General features: G+C 48.8%; 1 protein-coding gene across 1 annotated transcript; it reads right to left on the bottom strand.

Annotated features, from left to right (window-relative positions):
- Positions 1-3,834: 3,834 nt before the first annotated feature.
- ZNF12 (zinc finger protein 12) lies at positions 3,835-17,893 on the bottom strand. Its single transcript, XM_034988319.1, has 5 exons — positions 17,724-17,893; positions 16,893-16,957; positions 10,402-10,528; positions 10,064-10,159; positions 3,835-6,038 (listed from the first exon to the last, which is right to left on the bottom strand). The coding sequence occupies exons 2-5, from the start codon at positions 16,905-16,907 to the stop codon at positions 4,186-4,188; spliced, it is 2,091 nt and encodes a 696-aa protein (XP_034844210.1). The 5' UTR covers positions 16,908-16,957; positions 17,724-17,893; the 3' UTR covers positions 3,835-4,185.
- Positions 17,894-18,161: the final 268 nt, after the last annotated feature.

Genomic DNA, 18,161 nt, shown 5'->3' with positions numbered 1-18,161 from the left:
CTGAGCCGAAGGCAGTCGCTTAACCAACTGAGCCACCCAGGCGCCCTTAACGTGCATATTTCTAATGACAGAGGAGTCCAAGCACTGCCCTTTCTTGCTCTTTTGCTGGGTATCTTCATGTGTTCTAGTTATTGGTCTTTAAACAATTTTGCTTTATAGACTGTAGATTTTTCTGTACCTTTCCATTTGGCATCACAAAAGCCCCTTTTATAATTTCATGTTTTTAATTCAGAGAAATTTTTAATTCATAATTTCTTTCCCACCCTGTCTTAAGAACCCCAGGATATGGGTATTATGTCCACTGTCTTCTGGCCTCAGTGTTTTGTTTTCACATGCATCCCTTCCTTCCTTCCTGGCATCTTGGGCGAACAGTTCCTATTACCACACAGCCCACTGTCTGGGTCTCTGGCCGTGTCCATGCCCCGCCCCCTCTTTTGGAGTAACTGTTCCTGCTTCATACAACCAATATACTTTTTTTAAGGATGTCTTGTAAGACAGTTTTGAAATCTGGCTTTTTACATCCCATTAAGTTTGCCAGTTGTGGAGACGTATGGTGTGCTCTTAGTAACTCCTACGTTTGTTTGTTTCCAGCATTAATTTTCGCTTGGGTATCTGCAACTCCAGGACGGTAACAGGTAGCAGCGTGGCTTCAGCAGACCGATGTGCTACAGAAGAGAAAGCCCACCCCCAGCTAGGAGGAACCCCCCTCCTGATGGGTCCTCTCCTCCATCCAGAAACACGTGCCCACTTACTGTGAGGACTTGGCCGTGGAGTGAGAAGAGGCTGCTCCAGGCATGTGTGTGTTGTGTGCAGCCCTCATCCCAGCTGCACGGAGCTGGTGCACCTGCTTTCTGTTTCATGAAGGCAAGAATGTGCTTGGGACACTACACTGGAGAGCAGGAGAGTGCAGGAGACTCCAGTCCCAAAGTTCCCCAGCACCTGCCCCTCTAGTGTCTCTGGCTGCTCACACCTCCCCCAGGGGCCCCCCCACTGCAGTTCCCTGGACCCGCAAACTGCTCTTACTTCTCCGGCAGCCCCAGAGTTGGAATCTGGGAACGAGTCAGCAGCTCAGGCTAGTTCATCAGTTTGGCAGGAATCACAGACTTTACATTCAGGGAAGGGAAAAGTAATTTATCTGTGATGCAGCCATCTCTGTGATGAAAAGGAAAAGGAATTTGCTTGATTTGCAGGCATTCTATAAAGTGGGCAGTTATCTGGGCTGCAGTCGTGTGGCTTATCCAGCCTTCCCTGGGGAGCTTAACTGCACAGCACAGCCAGGCTCACGGCCATGGAACAGAGAGGAGGGTGACTCTGGGGTCTCTGAGAGGACGGGCCCTGGTGTTAACACGTCTTCGATCCGACCTACTTGACAGTGCTTCACTGGCTTGAGGACAACAGGAAAAAACTGGGGGAAGCTCACAGGTCCACCTGCCAGGAAGGGTCTGCCTTCTGCTCAGCCCTTGAAAACCACTCTCAGAGTTCATCATCTGCTCACACTCCAGATTTTATCAGGTCACTGTGTGTAACACACAAGAACGCACGCTCTGCCCCAATTCCACGTTTGGTCCTTGCTGCAGGACAGGGAAGCAGACGTCTCTCTAGCGCTCTCCCTCATGAACTCAGGCCTGTGTATCTTACACGCTTGCCAGGAACAGAAACTTTTCAAATACTGCATTCCATCAAATTTAAGACAAATTATTTTAAGTGCCTCTAGGGAAGAAGAAAAACAGTATCATTAAGAAGAACATGCCACTGAGCCCACTCAGATATAATAAGAAAACACTGACCGCTTTGCGACTACAAACAAATCCTGTCACTATGTCATCAGAGATGCAGTTCAGGACCACGTCTGTGCGCCAGGCCCTTTCACGCACAGGCACTCCATGAGAAAGAATGCTGTAAACCATTTGCACTTTTTAAATATTTTACTTAAAATGCATACTGTGTATTTAAGCTATGAGGACAAACTACTGTGGGAAATCTTTGTAGCTATCATTTCAACAAATACACCATGAATATATTTTCCTACACAAACTATATGATCTAACAGACTTTTCATTCCGGTCATGAAGCATACTCACAATCTGCTAGAAGAATATGGAGGGAAAGTGCTGAGCAACAAAACGGGTTCCATGAATGATTCAAATACATGAAAAATACGGCATTTCACCTCAGTGGGCAGGGCTGTTATTCAAATATAGGCTCTCGGGCTGATCACTGGAAAGCAAGGGTCCTTACCTCCACACCATACACTGTGAACCAACAGTGGAGTGATGATCCCTGAATAACATAAATTAACCTGAACAAATTTAATGTCATGCATTGTAAAAAGGAAGGTGTATCTGACATCGTTATCAGGCTCTAAGGTCAATGATGTAACCATTCGAGGAAACATACACATTTAATTATTTCAAGTTGATTTGTAGTGCTCAAACTATTTACATCAAAACTTACAGAAAATAAGACCAACCTCAATCAGTACTTCTAAATAAGTGATTTACCTGAAGTCCACTTCTCCACTGCGTAATTCCTACGAAGGTGTAACTCTATCTTCAGCTGTCCCTACCAGAGCAACCGAAATCAACTGTCTCCAAAGTAAATTTCGTCTCCTCCAGAAGCAACAGTCCAGAGGTGGACAAGCTACACGGCTGGTTGGTTCAGTGGCTCCACATCGTCCAGGTCCCAGGTTCTCCCAGTCTTCCTGCTCTGCCATGCTTAAATTCTAATTCAGCGTTGAAAGACACAACCAGGCATCACATGCCGTGAAGGCAATGTTCAACTAAAGACTCTACTTCACCCTGCAGGACTCCTTCCTTGAATCTTTGAGGGAACCTTTTCCAGAAATAACCTGTCAGATATCTTGGTTTATCTGAATAGAACTGGGTCCCATGACCATTCTAAACCAATTGCTGGCAGTGAGAAAGGGATTATCAATATGGTTGAAACTAGTCAGGATTCCCCCCCCCCCATTCCACAAGGAAGAATGGATCCCCAAATTCCACCAGCAAACAGTAAGGAGTGACCAGGGTCACTCAACAGTGTCTGCCCCAAACCCACAGGAAGAATTCTTCATTCAGGAAGGAAGGAGTAGAGCACAGTATTTAAAAATACTATCCTATCAAATAAAAATACAGGTAATTCCTAAATTACATAGTATGTGTGCTCTGCACACTTCTTCTGTAAGCATCCAAATAAAACAGATGGAAAAAAACTGATATAAATGGGAATATCTTAAGTACTTAAATATTTTAAGTAAATGTTACTGTATAGAGTACAATGAGTACTACAGGCGCTTCTTACTACTGGAAAAGTCTGGCATTAGCAATTTAAAATTATCTAAGCACTTTTCTATCATATGTGTAGATTTCTAACTCTTGCTGACTCAGATACAGCTGAACATGTTATTAAAACATTGGCTTCTTTACAGAAGACTTCATTCATTAACAATGATCAAAGACATTCATAAATGCCAGGCAAGAATACAAGAAGTACTTGAGACTATCAGATGTTAGTTCAGGGACGGTACCAGGGTATCAGGATACTAACAAGGTGGAGCTATTTAAAATGGATAATCTTACCATGTCTACAAACCATTCTAATAAAGATACAATGGCTTTTCAAACATGATTCAAACTGAACATACACTTCCTGTAATGTAGCATCCTAAAAAGCACGCAGACAAACCAAAAACCCCTCAAATGAACGTAAGTCCTGCCTTCCCAGGAACCACTCCCGTGCGAGAGGTTGCTATGCTGTGGTCTTGATTACTGTCAGCTGATTTTACAGCTTCTATTTACACAAGTATCTTTATCGTCTGTACTTTTGCTTTTAAGAAGCTTGATACATCAGAAACGTAACATTTAATATCAATAATTTCCAAAGGAGCAGGTTTCCCACCTTCCTTAAAATTGAGAGATTTTTCCCTTGGTATGAATTCCCTGATGTGTAAAACGAAAGTTTGAGTCCACGGTGAAGTGCATACACATTCTAAATACGTATCAGTTTTTACGCCTGTATAGTCCGGTATCCGGTAAGTCCTGTGGTCTTGTTACAGTTGTAGTTTCTACCCTGTGAACTTTCAGGCTTCAAGTCTGAGTAACACAAAGGCTTGTGCACAACACCCGTGTGAGCTCTGACGTACGTCGGCAGGCGTCTCCCGCTCCCACACTGAAAGGTTCTCCGACTTCAGAGAAGCCTCCCCACATCCAGTACATTCACATTCCCTCTCCTGTGAATCCTCTGATGGCTATTGAAGGCTGATTTGTGGTAGAATTTTTTCCCACACTCGTTACATTCATAGGGCTTCTCTCCGGAATGAGTTCTATAGTGTACAGTGAGGTATGACATCCGAGAGAAGGCTTTTCCACATTCATTACATTCAAAGGGCTTCTCTCCCGAATGGATCCGGTGGTGGATGGTGAGATAGGACATCTGAGAGAAGAACTTCCCACACTCGTAACACTCATAGGCTTTCTCTCCTGTGTGTGTCCTCTGATGTCTGTTAAGGGCTGAATTCTGGCAGAAGGTTTTACCACACTCATTACATTCATAGGGCTTCTCTCCTGAATGAATTCGATGGTGTATGGTGAGGTACGACATCTGGGAGAAGAACTTTCCACATATATAACATTCGTAGGGCTTCTCTCCTTTATGTATTCTCCGATGTCTGCAGAGGGCTGAGTTCTGGTAGAAGGTCTTCCCACACTCATTACATTCGTACGGTTTCACTCCTGAATGAGTTCTGTGGTGTATAGTGAGGTACGACAGCTGAGAAAAGAGTTTCCCACACTCGGTACATTCGTACGGTTTCTCTCCGGTATGCACTCGCTGATGCCTCATGAGGGCTGAGTTCAGGTAGAAGGTCTTCCCACACTCGTTACATTCGTAGGGCTTCTCTCCCGAGTGAGTCCGGTAGTGTACAGTGAGATAAGACAGCCGTGAGAAGAATTTCCCACACTCGTTACATTCGTAGGGCTTCTCTCCGGTGTGCGTCCTCTGATGTGTGGTGAGTGTAGACTTGCGGCAGAAGCACTTCCCACATTCATTACACTTGTAGAGTTTCACGCCCGTGTGGATTTTCTGATGGTCGTTAAGTGCTGACTTCTGGGAGAAGGTTTTTCCACAGTCGTGACAAACATAGGGTCTCTCTCCTGAATGTGTTCTCTGGTGTTGTGTGAGGTGTGTCTTCTGGCAGAAGGATTTTCCACAGTAGCTACATTCATAGGGCTTCTCTCCTGAGTGAGTTCTCTGATGTTGAATGAGGTGTAACTTCTGGTAGAAGGTTTTTCCACATTCGTTACATTCGTAGGGCTTCTCCCCTGTGTGTGTGCGCTGATGGACAGTGAGGGTCCCCTTTTGGCAGAAGGATTTCCCACACTGATTACATTCATAAGGTTTCTCTCCTGTGTGAGTCCTCTGATGGATGATAAACTTTGACTTTTTACAGAAGGATTTCCCGCATGCACTGCATTCATAGGGCTTCAATTCCATATGAGACCTCTGGTGTACGCTGAGGTTGGACATTTGCAGAAAGGCTATTTCAGATTCATTCCACTTATAGGGCTTCTCCTCCATGTGATTAACAAAAACTGCATCTTTCTGAAAGGCTTTCTGGCATTCAATATATTCAAAGGGTTTCTCCAAAATATGAATGTTCTGATAAATACTTTCTTCATTTAGACTATAACCTTCCCCATTTTGATTAAATTCGTAAGATTCATCTCCTGGATGAGTTTTCTCAAGTTTAACGTGGGGAAGTGGTTTCCCACACGCACTACATTCATCGGGCTTCATTCTTGCATAGCTTCCATCACTACTAATATATTCTGAAATAGATTTCAAACTCTTTTCACATGAGTCACATTTATAGGACATTTTTCTTGAAGGAATGGGGTTCGTTTCCACATTAAAAGTCTTACCAAGACCGTTACCTCTCTCTTCAATCAGGGTTTTGTTGTTGATGGATACAGCTTGCCTTGAATATTTGCCTTCATTTTCCTGGACTCTTTCTCCCAGATCATTGGCTTTCCAGACTTCTTCTAAAAAGAGGCAAAATTAACAAAATTTTGTATATCTTCCTACGTAAGACATGGAAGGTGACTTACATGTAAGCATTTCATTTTAGTGTAGATGCTAGCTCCATGGACAGATGAAAATAATTCCCAGTGTACTTCCTTCCCCTATTGTTATGGTTTGGAATAAACACATGCACGCACGTGCACACACAGACACAGACACACACACACCTCTGAGGTGAGGAAAGGGGAAAAACACAAGCACCTCTGATCTTTGCTACTTTTTAAGATTTTGTCCAAACCGGGCATAGATATACACATGGAGCAGTGATGGGAAGACAGAGGATGGTGGATGAACAGCTGACACGCAGATATGGAAGGACTCACAGCAAATGGGGTGCACGAAGGGCAACACGGAGCAGTGTGGGGCGGAGGGGTGCACAGGTATCCGGGACGACCAGGTGTGGGGGAGGGGACCAGCACTTTGCACCACACCACTGCACAGCAAGTTGGGAGAGGCAACTACAGTCTCAGGCACCATCACCTTTTACTGAGATTTTTGTGGCAACGTTCTCATGGGCCTAGATCCTTCCAAACTATTTTGCCCAGATTCTGCACAGCAGGGCCAAATCCACTCACACTCAAACCTCCTCCTGTTTAGAGGAGCAGCCATGTGGCCAGGGCTCTAACTCCTGTGGTTCTGTGTCACATGGGAGGAGAGCCCCAGGAACTCCGTATGTGCAACAGGAAGGATAAAACAGACCAGAGCATGCTAGCCCTTCAGAAGTTTACAATTTCAGGGGCACCTGGGTGGCTCAGATGGTTGAGCGTCTGCCTTCGGCTCAGGTCATGATCCCAGGGTCCTGGGATCGAGCCCCGCATCGGGCTCCTGGCTCAGTGGGGAGCCTGCTTCTCCCTCTGCCTCTCCCCCGCTCGTGCTCTCTATCTCTGTGTCTCAAATGAATAAATAAAAAATCTTAAAAAAAAAAAAAGTTTACGATTTCATAAATACTCTCTGATGTTATGATTTAACCTGAAGTCAGACCACGGAACTCTGTTTCTCTCTGGACAATACAGCATGTGCTCTGGCTACCTGGGGGAGTCCCTATGTCACCCGTTGCTCAGCATCACCCACAGATGGCGCAGAGACAACGGTACTCACGTTATAGGGTCGCCATGGGATGACATAAATTCATAAAGTGCTCTGAGCAGCCTCTGGCACAAAACGCAGGCTCAGTAATGCAGCCGCTAGTTTTCCCATTTTCAGTCTCCCGGCGATTTCCTTAAATGAGTCCTGCCTCCGACACAGTGCTGTCACTTCATTCTGTGAACAGGCTTCACCACTCCTGAGTTTCACTTGGTTTCATTTTCACTTACAAACCTTACAAATCAGATCCCCTAAACTGCTCTTTATTTTTACTTCCAAGTTTTTAGATGAACTTGACTATTGTACTCGCTGTCATCCACATCAAATGAAACTGTAACAACCCTGTCCTCCCCAAACTACTGCTTCCCGAGTCCACTGCCAAAATGTTGACAGATAAAATGGGGGGAAACATCTGATAAAGAACACTTTCCACCTGGATTCACAGTATGGTTCCAAACTGGGTTTATATTAGTCTATGAAGAATAATTTCTGCTCTAGGAAAACCAAGCTATTTGTTGGACAAACAATGTCATCTGATACACCCAAGGGGGGGCTCGGGTGTGCAGGAGGGGACCAGCACTCAACACTACATCGCTTCGCAGCAAGTTGGGAGACATGGATTCCCGCCCCAGGCACCACAGGCGTCTTCTGAGATCGCTGTGGTGCCCACAACACCCAAGCTCACTTTCAAAGTCTGCGCTCTTACTGCTTTATCCAGTTCGCTTGACCTCCAGCCCTGATCTACTCAAAACCCCTCAGGGAATCTCCGTGTTTAAACACAAAAAACGAAAACTTCTTAAATCCTTCCTCACTTCAATTAGCTCCATTTCCCCTGAAAAAGCTGAAAATAATTACCCCCCATACAATGACTTTAGCACAGTAGTGGTTCAGCCGTGCCTCAGATCATCAACAGTCCATATGAAGGCAGAGTTTTAAATTGTACTATGCAACTCTCTTCTCTTTTCTTAACCAAATCCTGTCTCTTAGAAAGTATGACTCTCTTCCCTATTTTCTTTGAACCCCCGAAGAGAAATCAAAGCTGTTGCTCTTCATCTGAATCCTATGGGTATCTTTCATGCACCTGCAGAGTAAATGGGGATGTGACCCAGGCATGCATATACAGATCTGCTTATAAATTATTTCTCAACAGACAGACAAGAATGTTCTTTCACCTACCTGGCGCCTCAGATACTCAAGTGCAGACTACACATTACATACTAAGGAAGGGAAAACACATTACATACTAAGGAAAGGAGAACACATTACATACTAAGATAAGGGAGAACACATTACATACTAAGATAAGGGAGAACACATTACATACAAAGGTAAGGGAGAACACATTACATACTGATCTGGGGAAGAAAGAAGCTCAAGGGCGCCTGAGTGGCTCAGTCAGTTAAGCGGCTGCCTTCAGCTCAGGTCATGATCCCAGGGTCCTGGGATCGAGTCCTGCATCAGGCTCCCTGCTCAGGGGGGAATCTGCTTCTCCCTCTGCCCCTCCCCCTACTCATGCGCTCTCTCTCTCTCTCTCTCCCCCCTCCAATAAATAAAATCTTAAAAAAAAAAAGCTGAAGCAAAAAATATATCCTACCAAATAACAGATTACTTGATCAAACCTAATTTTTTTCAAGGTATGGCCATGAGGCAGAGTCACTTAGAGAGAAGGAGCAGACTGAAAGAATAAGAGCTAAAAGGAAAAACTTCAAGGAGGGGTGGAAAAACTTCAAGGAGGGGTGGAAAAACTGGGCTCAGACTGGAAGAACGTGTTGCTATCTGACAAAGAGAGCAGGCCCCTCTGAAATAAAGTGACGGGGACAATCACCACAAGAACAGAAGACATTTAGGAGCGAGGACCCCGTGGAGTGTAGCAAGAGTTGTGGAAAACCACAGAACATTGATTTTCCAGGCAGCACAGGGAAGAGGAGGGATGTACACTCCCTCAGGAAGCAGCAGGGAATCACCGAAGGCTCCTCCTGGGCCACCTGTGAGATCAACCGGAAACTTCGAGGAACCCATCTTGCAAGTGCACTTAGCGTGAGGGGCCACAGGGCAGCTACCACGGGAGATGCCGGACAGGAGGACAGGGATGGTAAAGCATAAAAAAAACAGGCAAACAACAACCCTAAGGACAGAGGTCGGAGGAGCCCTGAGAAGAAATCAGGAACTAGAATCCACCAAAGGTGGAAGCAGACCCTTCAGAGACACTTTCTGGAGGGTGGAGGGAAAGGACCTCACTCCCGTGCACCTCACTCACTGAGCGCCTGACGTGACAGGACGCTAGGCAAGCGCTGGGACCGAACGGTGAGTAAGAGACAAGGTGGACACGAGTATCGGGGACAGGCGGGAGACCCAGACACTGCTGTCACCAGACGTAAGACGGGGCTGGATCGTGGGAAGGACGAGCAGCACACAGACCACAGGTGAACCGAACTCACTGGCTCAGGCACAGGCTGGGGTTTGGAATCTGACCTCGGAGAAGGGAGATGTGAAACCAGGGACAGAAACCAGCCCGAGGCATTTCACAGAAAAGAGGAAGAAAAAAGGAAGGTGGCAAGAACCGAAGAGTCCCATCAGTTACTTTTCAATTACAGACTTAGGAAGGCCTAAGAACTGAAAGAACCCACGACAACGGGATGGCTGGAAATGCCGTGGGGGCAAGCGTGGGGCGAAGCGTGGGGGAGGAGGGAAGTGATGGGGGGCGGGGGCTCTGGGGAGAGACAAGCGTGGCAACACTCTGCAGGCACAGGTTCCTGTGAGGAAGGAAGAAGGCGCTGGAGTGGGACTCGGGTAGCTGGGGCACACGGGGGACTGCCTGTAGTCCCTTCTGCAGGTTTCCCGTTCGCGATTCCTGGGAAACACTTCCAAGTTACCAGTCTCCGCACTGCCCGCACGCACACACCTGGGTAACTCTGCGGTAGGAATGCTCCTTCTACTATCCATGGCTCTTCTCCTTGCTCCAACTTGATGATAACTTCCGGTTTGATAATGTGACAGCCTGTTAACAGAAACGAAAGAGAACTTGAGCCTGACTGTTGGGCTGCTGGGTCTCTATCGTCTGAGGTCGGTGCTGCCTCACGACCGGCACCACAATTGGAACCTTTCACTGGGGAGGTGAAGACCAAAATGGTGCCCAAAACAGACCACTCACATTTGTTCCATCAAACTCAAAGTTAGACTCAGTCACATTTGAGGGAAACCCCATGTATCCTAGCAATCGAGAAAGCAGGCTCTCCTCACCCACGGAGACGAGATGGCTGTAGTTCTCCAGCATCACATCCCGGTACGTGGTCTTCTGCTCGGGCTCCAGCTGCTGCCACTCCTCCTGGGTGAAGTCCACGGCCACATCCCTGAATGACACTGGCCCCTGGAACGGCACCAGATCGGAACTGGATGAGGTGAAGGCAGACGAGGACAAGAGCTTACCAAGCTCCCAATCAAGTTAACTATAAATATGTGTACCTTCTTCATTGTGGGAAGAAAATGAACATTCCAGAAATACGCCAGGATGAGTTCATTTGGCACACACAGTCTTGCACTATGAGCCAGGAACAAGCGTGGCTGCTGGGGACACTAAGACCAGTAGACGCAGCGCAGCTCCGGCCCCAAGAAGTGCAGGCCTGAGGGGCACTCACAGAAACACAGGATGCACTTTGCTCCTTTTTGCTTCCAGAACTTTACCAATATTGGCTCTCCTCTGACCTCTTCCACTGCTCCTTCTCCTTTGCTGGCTCCCCTGTTCTCCAAGGCATCCTCAAGTTACAGGGCCCGGGGCTCTGTTTTTGGTCCTTTACTCTTTGCTGTCTGCACCCTGCTGTGATCCCACCAGACCTCATGGCTTTAATGCCCAGCTATGTGTCAGCATGTCCCAAACGTATACGAGCCACCGAGACTTCTCTCCTAAACTCCAGACATGTCCCAGATCCAAACTCAACAGGCTGAAATTCAACCACTATCTCTGTTCACACTGTTCCTACTCCGCTTACAGAAGGAGCTGACCCGTTGTGCTGGCCACAAGGGCCAAAGCAACAAGCCTGGCGACGGACCCCCAGCCGTGCGTGTTACTGCCCGGTAAGCCTACCCAGTCTGACCACGGCTGCCGCGTGAACTGTCGTAATGGCGTGGTTCGGCTGTCCCTAATTCCCAGCCGGGTAACTCGGAATCCCCCTTCTTCCCATTTACACATTCCAGGAGGGCAGGAGCATGGTCCCGAAGAGGGGCGAACAGCTCACAACAGACCCAGAAACTGCCCAAACCAGACCTTTAAACGTGGATCTTCTGAATAAACCACTCCACTCAAATACACCAATCATCACCACTGTCCCGCTATATCACTACCTCTAAGATAAAGGTAATGGTGGAGCCGATCAGGTCATGTAATACCAGCATCAAATGGGCTAATCCATGGAAAGCACTTAGCAAAGTTCTCTGGACATTAAGACACACTTCTCAATGACACCTGTGTATTACTGGTTGACCATCCCTTATGCGTCTTATCACTCTTTCCAAATAAGAACAGAAAGTAATCAGAAAAAACAGAAGTGTAAGTAACTAAACGTAATGTAGCTGTCAAGTTTATGCAATTGCCGAGGAAAAGTTTTTTGTTTTTTTTTTTTAAAGATTTATTTGACAGAAAGAGACACAGTGAGAGAGGAACACAAGCAGGGGGAGCGGGAGAGGGAGAAGCAGGTTCCCCGCCGAGCAGGGAGCCCGATGCGGGGCTCGATCCCAGGACCCTAGGATCATGACCTGAGCCGAAGGCAGACGCTTAACCATTGAGCCACCCAGGCGCCCCAGCTTTATGAAATCTTAATGAGTCAAGAGGAAGGATTCTAAAACGCGGCGGTGCGTTAACAAAAAGGCCCCAGAGATTCCAACAAAACAGAGAGTAAGGAGTAGTGTGGATGGCAGTGAAGGGAAAGGCTGTGTCATACTCAGGGGCCATTTGAGAGGCCCACAAACTCCTGACATTGACCGAAAATCTTAGCTTGTTTATGTGGAACAATCAGAGAGTGAAGGATGCGTCCTGTTAAGATTCCCTGAGATGCCTGGCTACCTGACCCTGTTATTCTCCCACGCTCCAGGTGCGGGGACATCCGGGAATGTCTTTGTTGGCCTGGGAAGGGTAAAGGTGCTGGGCTCGGAGCATCAACTGCTGGGGGTGGGGGGGCGGGAACAGAGTGGTGTTACAAGTGGTTCCTGCCCAATCCAGACCAGTCTGTGCAGAACTGCCCCAGCCCAGCCCGTGAAGAGGCAGCCTGGGAGAGTAACAGTGAGCAGGTCTTCCAGAAGCTCTGCCCATCCTTCACTCAGACATCCACAGCCAAGACTGTGGCCACCTTGATGAAGACCGCACCCACAAGTTCTCATGTTAGAAGTCATTACCAAGGGCGCCTGGGTGGCTCAGTTGGTTAAGCGACTGCCTTCGGCTCAGGTCATGATCCTGGAGTCCCAGGATCGAGTCCCGCATCGGGCTCCCTGCTCGGCAGGGAGCCTGCTTCTCCCTCTGACCCTCCCCCCTCTCATGTGCTCTCTGTCTCTCTCATTCTCTCTGTCTCAAATAAATAAATAAAATCTTAAAAAAAAAAAAAAAGTCATTACCAAAAGCAAGAGAGCAAGGGATGGAAAAAGGAAGTCGTTTAGGGGCGCCTGGGTGGCTCAGTTGTTAAGCATCTGCCTTCGGCTCAGGTCATGATCCCAGGGTCCTGGGATCGAGCCCGCATCAGGCTCCCTGCTCCGCAGGAAGCCTGCTTCTCCCTCTCCCACTCCCCCTGCTTCTGTTCCCTCTCTCGCTGTCTCTGTCAAATAAATAAATAAAATCTTAAAAAAAAAAAAAAGGAAATCGTTTAGTTGTAATACATAAATAGAACAATATACATCTTATTTTAACTTCTGGTATTGCCATCTGTAATTTCACAAAACGTACAATTTAATTTGCAGGGATTTTTTTTTTTAATGTTTGCATTTTTGCCTTATTAGGAAAACATACACATTAAGAAAAAATGATAGTTTTTATCATTTACAATGCACATAAAATGCATGCACTATTGCTGCTTAAAACCAGCATTACTGTAAATGTTCCAAACTGATTTTCTCTTTCCTGATGGGTCTGAGTAGTTTGCCCAAGTTCACGTTCACATGCAAAGGGAGAAGGAGAAAACCATATTGTTCCTTGTCTGGCTTTAAATAAGCAGCTTTACAAGCATTTGAAACTTGAAAAAAATAGGTTTCAGAAAACCTGGTTAACAAATTAAGAAATCAGCCAAAACTGCAGCTATTTAGGGATTTCAGGTGAGTTTCAAAAGGGAACAACCCTCGGTGTCTTAAAAGAACACTCAGTACAATTAATATTCCAGAGACAGCTTCGTTGTCAGGAGCTCCGAGCTGGCTACACATTTCCACACAAGCCAGACCTTCCGACGTGCGAGCGAGAAGACTCTGTGAGCATCATATCTGCCCCACTGTCAGAAGGCTTCCGAGGCAGACAGCGCTGCTCTCTCCCCTGCCGTGGCATCGCATCGGTAAAAGCTGAGAGAGGAAGCGAGGCCCTCGGAGGACTGCAGACAAAGACCCACGTGCAAAGGGACAAGCCACCTCCGTGTGTCCCAGACACACATCGCTGGGACCCGAAGCCCACAGTCCACAGGCCCCACCGAGCCAGAGTCCTCCCGAACATCCAGGAGAAAGGACATGCTCAGACACCCGGGGCCTCCAGAGCCGGGAAGCCAGCACAGCACGACGTGGCCCACCCAGGGAGAGCGGCCGCGGCCGTCCTCCAGAGCCAGCAGGGGAAAACAGAGCCACAGAGACGAGAGGGAAGCCCGAGAGCGCGGACTCTGCCCCACTCGCCACCACCGGTGGTCCGTGGGCCGGGCTGTGGCTCCAGCGCTGGCTGAGGACTCCTACCCACACAGTCGTGCTCGTGTGTACAGTATTTGACTCGTCAAAACGAAAACATTAAAAAATGAAACGGTAGGGACATCTGTGTGGCCCAGTCGTTAAGCGTCTGCCTTCGGGTCCTGGGATCGAGCCCCGCGTCGGGCTCCCTGCTCCCCGGGAAGCCTGCTTCTCCCTCTCCCGCTCCCCCTGCTTGTGTTCCCTCTCTCGCTGTGTCTCTCTGTCAAATAAATAAATAAAATCTTTTAAAAAAAAAAAAAAAAAGAAAGAAATGGTAATGCTGGAAAATAAAGTAAAAAAATAAAGAAGCTTGGAAGAAATGTTTACCGGGGTGATCCAAACAGGAAAAATGTTAAGACTATTTAGTAAGTCAATAAGAAAAGCAAAACAAAAGAGTATCGTGACAGAAAAAGCCTGGCAGTGGGCATGAGTGGGCACTTCACACAAAAACCGAAACGGGCCCGTCTGAAAAAGCTACAGGCCATATGGATTCCCCTGAACAACGCGGGGGTTAGGGAAACTGACCCCCATAGTTTAAAGTCCGCTACAACTTTGGACTCCCCCCCCACCAAATTAATGACTAACAGTGTCCTGCTGACGAGAAGCCTTACCAATAACATAAAGAGTCGATTGATACATATTCTGTATGTTACGTCTATCATAAATCGTATTCTTACAATACAATAAGCTGGAGAAAAAAAACATTAAGAATATACCTTTACGGTGCCAGGCTGTATTTATTGAAAAAAATTCACGTATAAGTGAACCCAAAGAGTTCAGGCCCATGTTGTTCATGGACCTTCCGGAAAGGGCCAAACGATACACACAGTGCAAAGACGGGTAGTTGTCAGGGACGGGGGGAGGGAGGAAGAGGGGGTGCCCAGGGAACTTTCAGGGCAGCAACGTGCTCCGTATGATACTGTCATGGCGGACACATGCCGCCATACGGACACCAAGGCCTGAACCACACAGTGTGGGACCTCTAACATCAACTACGGGCTTCAGATAAGAAGCTGTCACTCCCCACCCATACACTGGAACCATGTGCCACACTAACATAAGACGTTCACAACAGGGCAACACGGGGAACTGAGACCCGGGGGGGGGGGGGGGGGGGGCGGGGTTTGACGGCAGCTCTGTACCGACTGCTCAGTTTTCCTATAAACTTACACTGCTCTCAAAAATAAGTCTACGCGTTAAAAAACAAAAAAAACCACCCAAGAAACAGCTTCCAAACATGTGAAAATATACTTAACCTCACTTGTGATTAAGAACAAATTCAAGCCCACCAACGCAGTATGGGGCCTAGGATCCGCTGGAACACCCCAGGCCATACTCCTTCCTGTGTCTCACTAACAAGCTGGGGTCCCTTGACTCCCCCCACACCCCAGGATTTCCTGCCACTCAAAGACCCCCTGAAGCGCTTTCCACGTGGCGGCAAAATGATGTGATTCACATTACCAAAAGCAAGAGAGCAAGGGATGGAAAAAGGAAGCATTTTTGGAGAAATGCTCAAGGTGGAAAATACGCTTGGGCCCGTGGAGGAAAGATGGAGCACAGAAAGGAAGTTTCTGTAATGGTCCACGGATGAAAGAACGAGCTAATTTAATGGGAGCAGGAAGGGGATGAAGGGGAAGGGATAGAAGCCACTTAGAACACAACAACAGGAACACGCAAATGTGCTAACACAGGAGAAAGAGAGGAGAATGAATCCGTTGTTTGGGACAGAGTGACAGGCTGGACAGCGGAACAGAGAGATGACGGGGACGAGAGCAGAAGGCATAGGAGGGGGGCTGCAACTAATTACTTTCGGATCTACTGGGCCTATTAAGCTGAGGTGTCCTTTGGACATCCTCGCCAGAAGCGCATGCAGGTGGCCGAGCAGTGGCATCTGGTCCACGTGGGAGAACCGACAGAGCGGGCAGTTCAGAACACGGGAGGGGGAGATCTGCCGGGTGTAAAAGTCCCGAGCCGGGGTGGAAGAAACAACACATGAACAGGGCGGAGGAAGCAGTCAGGAAGAGACAGGAGAGACTCGTCACTGACACCAACAGAGCCGATTCTGCAGATGGGAATGGTGGCAAGCGGCCCAAGGCAAGGAGGGGCTCCCAGGTTAACCTTTACCGGGGGTCAGGTTCCAGGAAGGGGCAGGGGACCACAGGCTGTGGGATACAACGTGAGTGGGAAATCAGCAGTCTCTGCCAGAGGCGTCACTGCCCAGTCTGAGATGCAACCCAGACAGACAATCAGAGAGAACTATTTATCGAGACCTAATAGAGGCTGGGAAGGCCATTCCTCCAGAGCTTCCTCGTCCCCCCGCGCGGCTCGATCAGTAAAAACAATGCATTTATGGGACGACGTTCTAATTACCAGAGGAATTCTAGGCACTGGGTGCTCCTTGGACAGTGTACCCTGCTCACAGGAGGCACAAGTTAAGGCACCAATGGCCATGGTTTAGGGATGGCCACTCAGGAAGCCTGTTCACCGTTACAGCGATAGGGCCAAAGAAATCGCGAGATGCGCGAGAAAACAAAACTGTTTCGGCAGGTCAGTGTAAGTCAAGTACTGAACAGTATTTGTCATTTTTTTGCAACGAACGTCAAGCCCCTGAGCAGCGCCTGCCCTGTGGTTTTACGGGCTCTGAAGGGTCGTGCTGTCGACACAAATGAACGTGACGGGGTGCCCGCTGCCAAGCTGGTGCTCCACGCTTTGTCCACCCACGTCTCTCTCCTGTTTCCACCTTCCCATCCCCACTTTAAAAGTGTGAATTACTCATCTCCTAAGGTATACTATAAAAGCAAGTGGGGAATAAACACATACACAGAAACACTCACCACAGATCTACTCATTTTCTGCCGCTCTTGGAAAAACAGGGAGGACAGTGAAAGTGGAGGCTGACCTGGGGAAGAAAAGAGAAGCAATGAAACTATGTGAGATCTGGACTGCCGAGGAAGTACTCTCCTGGAAAGTTCCATGAAAGAAACTGTGACACTGTCCCTTTAAATCTTCAGAATTAACTGGAAGAATGAGGGAGCACCCACCTGTCTTTAACTCCCACCTGACTGATGTTTCTCGGTAGTTAACGAACCTGAATCCTACTTAAATAATCCTCTATCGTTAAATATAAAACAAGAAAGTGTTACACTTCTCTATTTTCTTACTACCCCTTTTAACTACTTAAGATCAGAACAGGATGCTCTGAGTAAACGTATGTGCTCAGACAGGACTGTCTTCAAATTATTTGTTCAAACTTAAATGTGCCGCTCAATTTGTTAAGAAACTCACTTCGACTTAAATGTAACAGAGCGGACAGAACACGGGCCCAGGAGCGGAGTCCGGTGAGCAAGCCCACCCACAGACCCCGTCACCCCGGACAAGCCACCTCCCTTCTCGGACCCAATGTCCTGTCAACCCAGGCAGCAGCACCTGGCCCTCGCACACTGGTCCCCCAGGGCACAACCCAGCGGGGTCAGCAGACCCTCCGCGCTTACAGACGCGTCGGGAAGCTGGACAGGGAACCCGGGGGAGGAAGGCGTGTCGGGTGCGGGCGGAGGCGCGGGCCCCCTGCGCCCCCGGGAAACCTGGGTCCCACGAGTCCCGAGCCCCGGGGAGCGCCCATCCCTCCCCGTCCAGCCGCCCGGAAGATCCACAAGCGCACGACCTACCCCGTCGGGACCCGCCGAGCTGCCCCAAGGCTACCGAACGCTCCGGGACGGGGGCTGCTCCTCCTCCGCCTCCCGGGGCCGCCGCTCCCGGGGAGCCGGGTCTGGGCCTACGGGACAAACTCACTTCGGGCCGACGACCCTCTCGGGGCCCGAACTGGCCGCCCGGGGCCTCGCCGTCCCGCAATCGCAGACGTGCCGTGCCCGGGCCTCGCCGCCCTGCGCCGCCGCCGCCCGCCCGGCCCCTCCGGCCCAGCCCGCGGGCTCCGGAGCTCGCGCTCGGGGGTCCCCGCTCGAGCCCCCGCCCGCCCCGCGCGGACCCGCGCCCGCTGGGTGCCGGCCCGGCCGGACGGCGTGTAACCCCGCAGGTCCCGGGACCCTCGCCCGCCGGAGGCCGAAGCCTGGGAACCACGGCGAGCGGTGACCTGGGCTCGGACAGGA

The sequence above is a fragment of the Mirounga leonina genome, unplaced genomic scaffold (genome assembly GCF_011800145.1).
Source record: "Mirounga leonina isolate KUSES-001 unplaced genomic scaffold, KU_Mleo_1.0 Mir_454, whole genome shotgun sequence".
Lineage (NCBI taxonomy): Eukaryota > Metazoa > Chordata > Mammalia > Carnivora > Phocidae > Mirounga > Mirounga leonina.
The sequence above is the reverse complement of the archived record's forward strand: the minus strand, read 5'-3'. Positions and strand labels throughout refer to the sequence as shown.

Bases quoted from the DNA above. Each gene is read 5' to 3' on its own strand.
- ZNF12 (XM_034988319.1), bottom strand. The intron at 10,160-10,401 runs GTGAGGAGAGCC...TTCTGTTAACAG, and splicing joins CAGCCATCTCGTCTCCGTGG to GCTGTCACATTATCAAACCG. The intron at 6,039-10,063 runs GTGTGTGCGTGC...GCCTCTTTTTAG, and splicing joins CCTACCGCAGAGTTACCCAG to AAGAAGTCTGGAAAGCCAAT.